This window comes from Dermacentor andersoni, chromosome 4 (assembly GCF_023375885.2).
Source record: "Dermacentor andersoni chromosome 4, qqDerAnde1_hic_scaffold, whole genome shotgun sequence".
In the NCBI taxonomy this organism is placed as follows: domain Eukaryota; kingdom Metazoa; phylum Arthropoda; class Arachnida; order Ixodida; family Ixodidae; genus Dermacentor; species Dermacentor andersoni.
The window spans coordinates 107,405,612-107,414,240 of record NC_092817.1 but is presented as its reverse complement, the minus strand read 5'-3'; the positions used below and the strand labels follow the sequence as shown (position 1 = coordinate 107,414,240).

Here is an 8,629-nt window from a genome sequence, read left to right as displayed (position 1 = left end):
CGACGTGAGTTCCCCAGGCAGCTTTGAACAAGAAGGTTAGTAATGAAGCAGAATCTCTTCCACTCCGCCTTTTGGCATCTCAGGCCTCGCTGACGCAGCTATTAAGGCTGCGCCAGACTCCGCAGGCACGGCGCTTCTCCGGCGGCCAAGAGCAAGAACTCGCTCCCATTTCCATGCGGCGCTGAAGACTTTCTGATTTTTAAGATCGGAAGGGCCTAAACGGAGCAGCCTCGACCAGCTATGGTCCTCTTCGGACGTCACCTGAAGCCTCAGTGTACCCCACCTACCGGCGAAACGCACCATTTCAACTGCCGAAGCAAAGTTTCTTGTGCTGGGCCATTTGAGTACAGCGTTTCAAAGCCACCTACTAATGTACACATACGGGTCGGTGTGCGTACAAACCGACAGCCAGGCAGCGGCGTTCTGCAAATCCTCCCTCGATGTGTCATGGTCTGGCCGGCTGGATCGCGTAGTTTCGTCTTAAGCAGTAGAAAGCACCGCAATTACAGCGGCTTTGCAATAACCGCGCGCCTATTCTGCACGAGACGTCGTGGTGCTGACGGACTCAAAGTCAGCGTTACAACGATTACACCGTGGTCTACCTCGAGAGAAGGTTACAAGGCAATCTCTGGCACTGATTAAAAATCTAATGAGCAAGGGATTTAACGTAAACTTTTAGTAAATCCCGTCCCGCATGGGAATTGAAGGAAATGAGAAAGTTTACGCTCTTGCACGCCTTAGCGCTTACATGCGTCCCAAAAGTGAGAGCGCCAAACATCTTTCAGAACCCTAAGGATGCAATCCGCATTCACTTTAGGGCAATCCACAAGACTTCACTCTAAGCCTGTGTGACCCATGACCTTGCTCGCGAAGAAGCAACGCTGTTGCAACGCATCAGAACTGACACCCCGGCTTGGTTATTCAAGCCGGGGTTATTCAGAACTGTTATTCAGAACTGACACCCCGACAACGTACACCCCGGCTTGGTTATTCAAGACTGAACGATGTGCTTCCCCGCTCTGTTCCTTCTGTGGTGCTATCGGCGACATCGAATGTTTCATTTGGCCAAGCCCGCAGTTCGACACAGAAAGAAACGCGATGGTCGACAGCCTGCAAAATAATGGTCCTTCGCACAGGACTTCTGATGGCGTCGTTTTCTCCAGAGGGCCCACTGCAATCGGGAAAAGAGAAAAGTACTTTGTAGGACACTTGCTTTATACGGTACTCACCTGCACGCGCCTGCAAGCCCAATCTCAGCATACAAGCTCAGTATACATGTCTAGGTGTGGCACGCCAGGGTTTCAAGTATAGAAGCACTGTTATACTGAGGCTCGCGTCTTGTACAATATTCATTTCTCGCTCATGCGATCATTCACGAGTGGACCTCAATCAGTCCAGGGAAATCATTCGCGCTCGCTTCGACCGTCGGCCACGATGATGGCGGTGATGTCCATCGACCACAATAGGACAACAAAACGACGAATATGTGACAGCCGGACGTCAATTCCGAACACGGCACATGGATCACACGTCGCAGACTAAATATCTTAACGTGGGTGAGGATAAAGGAAACATGTTTCCTTGATAGACGCCACGAAATTCGGTTGAAGTACCCTCTAACCGAAGGAAGTTGTGAAATGAACGGAGTTGTAGCGCACAAAGTGTGCGACAGTAATTATGGCGCACCCTTTAACAATAACACCTAACTACTTTCGTAGTTCATGTCTGTGTGCTGTACATAGAAAATAAAAATGAATAGCAAAAGGATGCAACTGAGCTCCTTTCATTTCCCTATTGGGCTGTTCGCTGTGGTTTCATCGGCGCTATTTTGGAGGTGCGTTGATGTTTCATTAGCGTACGCCAAGCCACTTGCGTTCTTTACGTGGCTCAGTGAATATATTATGTTCTCCTGCTGAAAACGAAGTACCGGGTTCGATTCCCAGCCGCGATGGCCGTATTCTGGTTGAGAAGGAATAAATAATAATAATAATAATAAGTCGCAATTTCGCCCGAGAGGTACAGCATTGATAGCGATATCGAAATATTACACTACACGAAGTAAGCCTAGTAGTTTTATTTACAGCATAAATTGTAGCAAGCAATTGCTTACTAACTAGGTTAACAAGCGTGGTACGTCTCACGCGCGCAGAAGCCAACAGGAGCAGATATCACCGGACGTCCGCGAACACTCGTCGTCACAAAGCTGGCGCGATGAGAGAGCGCAGGCAAGACGGGAGCGACCGCTTCGTGCTGCCTCTCGCTTCCACGCGCGTCTCCGAAATTCGGGACTACGCGATCTCCAAACACTAGCCGCGCCGGACAACAGAGCACGTGAGGCCACCAGCCACCTCAGCTAGCCCTCGTCTTTGCACTGGCCGCAGATTATCCCCAATGTAAGGCGCGCGGGCCGCGTATGTGCTCAGCCGCCGAGCGGACAGCCTGTGCAGAATTATACCGCCAGGCTGCGGTAGGATGCAACTTAAGAAAAACAGCAGTTGGCAACCAAGGCACATGGACCGCGCGGGGTTGTGTTACTCCGCCTGCCAGTCACTGAAGCAAACAACATCGTCGTCATGCATGTCTTCATGCGACGTTTTCAAAATGGCGTCGTACTTGACCTCTCCGGAGCGTCTGCTGTTCTTGAAGGGTCTTTTCATCGGCGGAAGCGATGAGGTGTGCAGCAGACATGGACAAAGCGTATGGAGTCCGACCATTTCACTCTTCAAACGTCCGCGGTACAGTTCATTTCACTGCTGACCCCGTTTTACTCGTGACACTCAAAAGCCAACTGAAGTGAAACTTGGCAATAAATGGTTGCAGCGAAGCAAGCGTTTTATTTCAGTTTAACAAAGAATCAGGCTTTTACCGTTCTGCTGGAAAAGATTAGTGAAGAGGTACAAAATTACGCGCTTATAATTTTATTTTTCTGGTTACCGCCTTATTTAGGTAACAGGGAAAGTTTGAATTACGAACTATTTGCAGCCTCGGGGAGGAAGTGTCTGGCGGTTATGAGGGCGTGGGCGGGGCTTCACTGCAGACTTGAGTAGTATCCGACTGTAGAAAAGATGCGCCCCCCACCTTTCGTTCGAAATTGATCATATGACCTCGGCGCGCCACCATCCTTCTTGGCTCGCCTTCGCGTGCCTTCCCTCTCACCCACAGGATACGGCGCGTGGGACGCGATAAGATCTTATCGCACGTGGATTTTATACAGAACTTCACAACGACGGCAAAAAAAACCACCCGGAGTACACAGGCGTTTTGCGCGTTTCGCCACCACGAATTAAATTCCTGCCCACTCACGTCGTCGTAAGTGCTGTTGTCAGCGCAGTTTCGTTCCAAGACCTTAACGGGCGCGCCCTTGCTTCCGCGAAGCGAGGCCTGCGCCGCGCAGAGACGGGACCTCCGCAGCGGGTTGGCGTTGCAGACGGTGACGGCCGGGAAGGCCACGGCGAGGCCCTGCTCGGAGCTGTAGCTCGTGGCCACGGGGAAGCCGGCGTACTCGCTGAACACCATCAGGCACTCGTGGGCGCACTGACCCACCAGCAGGGTGACGACCACCAGCCAGCACAGCTTGCGCAGCAGGCCGCCTCGCCTGCCGCACAGCACGTCACAGCCGGGGCCTCCGGATTCGGCCACCAGGTCGCGAAACCTAGGACGAAGGGCGCAACGCGAGAGGGACAGGCGGTCTATATACCAGACGAACGCTCAGGCTTATCAGTGGATTCACTGTAAAAGATATTTGCGCCCTTTGGAGTGATCAACAGTGCAGTGATGTGGGTAAATAAATAAATAAATAAATAAATAAATAAATATTCTGCAGAGACGCCCAAGACTGCTTACGTGTGGAAATGCGAAAGCATTATAGTCCCTTTGGTCAAATGTTTCTTTTCACAAGTCCTTTGTTCGCGCGAGCTCTCGCCTACGTTCTAACTGCGCCTCGATAAGGACGAATCAAAACGCGCTTGCTTGCCCGGGAGGAGTTCATAACCGGAAGGACCGCTCAGCGACGTTCAATCGGACATCACTGCTTTTATTTTACACACCCATTTTATACACTCATGACGTGGCGCCACCTCCTCCCCATTGGCTGCATGCGCTGTCACGTGCCCAATGTCGCACGAACTAGGCCGCACCTTTAGTCAGCCAGATGGCTGCGGCGTGACTTCTGCAATGACGCACGCACTATAGGCTCACCGTTGGTCGACCACAATTGGAACCGCCGTGGCGTCGGGGAAGCCTGCACTCGTAACCCGGAGGTCCGGGTTCGATTGCCACCCAGATCGAAATTTACCAAATTTTCTTTTCAAAGCCATTAATTTACTTTGTTGGCAGGAACCTCCCTGAGAAATTTGATGTCAATCCGAGCATCTATTGGCCTGTTTTTACTGTTTGCACCGTCGGCCATTTTTGGTACCATAATTCGCTCATACCACCGACTACGACGGATTTTCGCGTAATATACAGTGCTAACTATGCAGGGTTTCAACTAACTTGGGTCAAGTATTTAAAAAAGAAACATAGGTGCTACGCATGTCGAATTGCCGCACAATTGTTCAGAGCCATATGTAGCACTTCATGGTATTTTTTTTTTTGATCGGCCAAGCTGGATAATTAACAAAGATTGCTTAACTAACTTTTAAATTTTTTTCGCCTGGGGAAGAAGAGCGGCGGGCCTGCAGAGAACGAGACCGACGACTTAGAGAAACAGACGTCGGTCGTTTACACAAGCCAAGTCCCACGGCAGGCGCTAACTGGGCGGCACGAGAAGATGGAAAGCCAACATGTGCCTACGTTTGCTGTCGTACTGTACATGTGGGCGCAGCGTTTCTGACCCCCCTCCTCCATCCCCCTTCGTGTTCTCTATGACGCCGAAACAAAACCCAGATAAGACGTGCCTCCGTCGCACACCTGAAAGGGATTACACTTACATTGTTTCTCGAAAGCCGTTATCGGGACTCGTCTGCAACGGCCATGAGCATCACGTGAAGGATGCTAAGCGCGTGAGAAACAGACGCCAGTCGTTTGCACGAGCCAAGTCACACAGCAGGCGATAACTGCGCCGCACGAGAAGATGGAAAGCTAACAAGCGCCGGGCACAAGTTTCCCGTGTTTTTACAGACCACCGCACGCATCTCTGGGAAAGGGGGCCGCTTCGACTCGCGCACACTCAGGTTTTCCCAAGCTCCCCTTTCTGCGCGTCTAAACATTCAGAGCTGTCGACCACGCCTGGACAGAAGGGCGTCGGTGTCACTGTGCTCTAGCGATATGTGAAAAAAGAAACTGCAGAATGGCTCGACGAGGGGCAGCTATAAGTATACAAACAAGGACTAGAGCTTTTGTTCGCGCCGGATATAAATGTTTTATGAAAGATTTCAAAACTACCGTGCAGGAGACCGCAGTCAGCCGGCAGCTTAAATTCGGGAGCAGATTTTTGTATTTATGCTTTTTAGTTTGCATAATTAATTCGGTCGATCCAAACTGCTTGGGTCCGCCTCCAAAAGGCAGCTAGTTCGCCCACGCCCACGTCGACACGTCTAAGTAAAGCGACATTCCTTTTTCTACTTATTTCCATCGTTCAAACTTCGAGACTGTGAGACAAATACCGAAAGTTCCAAACTTGGAGGAAGGCGCGCATTACAGGCACTGTTTTTGCAACTATCGACATCACGTACGTCGTGAAGCCGACAAATAAAATTAATATGAAAGACTGGAAATGCACGTCGGGTGAACATATTGACGCTATACAGAGCATGAAAACTTTAGAGGATTTCACCCTCCCGGCGAAGGCATGTTTAACGCTTGAATTAAGGCTCCAGGAGCACAGTATAGGTGTTTGTAGGGTAGTCAAGTTCCGCTCATTCCGACGATTAGCGATACTTAAACGCCTAGCGGCTCTTCGTGTAAAACTTCGACTAAAAGGATTTCCGATAGCAAACTCAAGTGAGTCTCTTGCACACCGTGCCGTTGACTTTCGTTCATAGATTGCAGCGGCAAAAGCACGTTGAGAAACTCGCGCTAGCAATGCGCAAATACTGCGGCATGCGTTGGTGAATCATCTGTATTTGCTGCTATGTGGTAATGCGGCGTCACCTAGGATGTACTCGGCGAAAGACTCCTACAACCTCTAAGATCTTGGTGCACACATTAGTGTATTTGTTGGTCTTTCTTTGCATGATTACATACAATATACTTCTGAAAAGATGACACGAACCAGTACAAAAAATACGTATACAATTCTCTCTCTCAAGAAAGATGTTTGCGTGATCGCGAATTTTGGAGGCACATATGAGACACAAGAGGCTTCAGATACGAGGCTTAATGAGGCAGTGCAATCACTATAGCGTGCCATCGCAAGTAAGATATACGTGGCCACCTGAAGGCATTGCTCACTTTTGCTCTGTCCGGGCAACGAGTTCCCGTATTGCCGCGGGAAGAACAAGCAGTAAAAGGGAGACGAAGAACAACCTATGTACCGGCTTGCGTGCCGGCTTCCTTGTCGAGTTTTAGTGGAAGTTTGCGGCGTCGTATATCAGTTTTAGCCTGTCTGTAAGCATAAAACACTTTGAACACCGGACAAACACGTGCGCTGCAGCGGTGGTACCACCACCTTGGGACGCTGACGTAACCTAGAGCACGTGTTAAGAAGATCATCTGTTCTGCCTTTGCTGATGCAAAAGCAATACTGATTAGCACATGGTGGACTTTCACTGCCCCTTCTATGATAACAATTTGTAACTCAGCATAGAATAGTTTCTAAGTTCCAGTGTTGCCATTTTTTGGCACATGTCGCTACACTGAAACAGACAAGTCGCTAAATTTCCGCTAAATCTTGTATCAAGGTCGCATAATCTGTTGAATGAATTTTAAATAAAGTAAGCATTTTGGAAAACAATAACTTAGGCTGACGGGGCGTAAATCATCGACCGAAGCGTTTCATATTTGTCTAATGTCCATGCATGTGATATATAAACAGTATATATAACGTCAGGGTGTATAACACTTTTAATTTACCATTATCTGCATAACAACGCATGAAGCGAGCTGAAATATCGCTTTTACCTTCAGATTGTAAGGTTAGAAATCCGGGACAATTAAATAAACATGAATAACCTGATTTTATTAGCACGAAAATTAAGGCACTTGGGCTACTTCCCTGCAAATGTTATAATTCTCGGCGTTTGTGAAAGGAGAACATTCTTTAACACGCGCCTGGTTGCATGCCGTTAACGTGGCGATGACAACTGCGTGATCTTTATGGAGCTCAACGGTATATAGGTCCGGCGCGCATATCTCCTGTTCCAAACAACCCCACGTGCTCCAGACCGGCCATGTGAGGTCAAATTACTTTTCTGCCCCTTAATTCACCTGGAAGCTTCATGGTGTGTTGATTTGTCCGAAAGGAGTGAGAAACGAGAGCGACACGTTCAGAACCACAGGAACGAGCCCAGCCACTTCAAATTTAATCTTTATTAGAGTCTGATTCGGCGCCTACAACCTCCTAAATCTCAACATACACTCTGCTGCAATTAGTTCATACTGTTAAACTTACCAACGTTCACCAGTTGAACTTATACAGTGAAGTTGCAGAACATGCAGCGTTAAGCTCCATTAAAATCGGTTCTTTTTTCTGAAAAAGAAAACATGCGTTTCCGACCGCTCATTCGACAGCTTAATACAAGTTGTTTATTTTTTTAATTATGACATGCGTCCTAGAACGTCATTTCTAAAGTAACTTTTCTAACTTGGGTTCTAAGTCATTAAAATGTCGCCAATTGTTCTGTCATGTCGTTAACGTATCACCGGTCGCTAAACATAAAATTTTGTCGCTAGGTCTAGCGACAAGATCGCTAAAATGGCAGCACTGCTTATAACAAGTCGTTAAAGTCTCATAACGTAGCGCTACCAGCGCTGTTGCTGCGTCAATGGCTCTGGTATTCCGGTACGCCGTAAACTGTAGCAGATTTGCGGTCAGACTAATACTCTCGTATAATGCACTCCATAAGTTCGGACCCGCAAATTGCCCGTTATTCGAGTTCTCCGTACGTTGAGGCACGACCGTATGAGTACCTTATGGCGGGTAGAAGCGTGCAAAAGTTTTACCCACCGAGCTGTCGTTTGATTGCAATGCAGAGTATAATATTTTTGTTGTTGTTGTTCTTACGATCATTAGCGTTTTAGCGTGTCCGGTATACTGGGCCTAGGAGGGCCCACGAAGGTGCCGTGAAGGAACCCATCCTCCTATCAAGAACTGACGCAGCAGCAAAGCTTCGCATACTAGCGCGTGATGCCACGCGATTCATGTGGAACACGCTAGCTTTCTGACACACTCGACTGCACCGCCTGGAACCATCCCTCCAACTACGCATTCCATCTGGGCTATCCCGAATCGAGACCACTGTTCTCTACAGCCTACTATGGCTAGGAGTGTCTTTCACAAATGCGCCTGCTTGCCACATCGGAATGACTGACAGTGCTAACTGTGGTAGTTGCGGCTGCAAGGAAACAATCGAACATATCCTCTGTCGTTGTCCTCGCTACAGCTCCCAGAGACAGTCGCTCGTGACGGCGTTGGCACGCCTCGATGACCGGCCGTTTTCTGAGCACACAATCTTGGAGTGCCGGCTGA

The 8,629-nt window shown here is 48.8% G+C and overlaps 1 protein-coding gene across 1 annotated transcript in view; it reads right to left on the bottom strand.

Annotated features, from left to right (window-relative positions):
• Window positions 1-8,353, bottom strand: part of LOC140217242 (acid-sensing ion channel 3-like) — a 25,983-nt gene extending 17,630 nt beyond the window's left edge. The window contains exons 1-2 of the mRNA XM_072287633.1: window positions 8,331-8,353; window positions 3,304-3,652 (exon numbers count right to left, since the gene is read on the bottom strand). Coding sequence (XP_072143734.1) covers window positions 3,304-3,652; window positions 8,331-8,353 — 372 coding nt within the window. The remainder of the gene's footprint in view (window positions 1-3,303; window positions 3,653-8,330) is intronic.
• Between the last annotated feature and the right edge of the window lie 276 nt (window positions 8,354-8,629).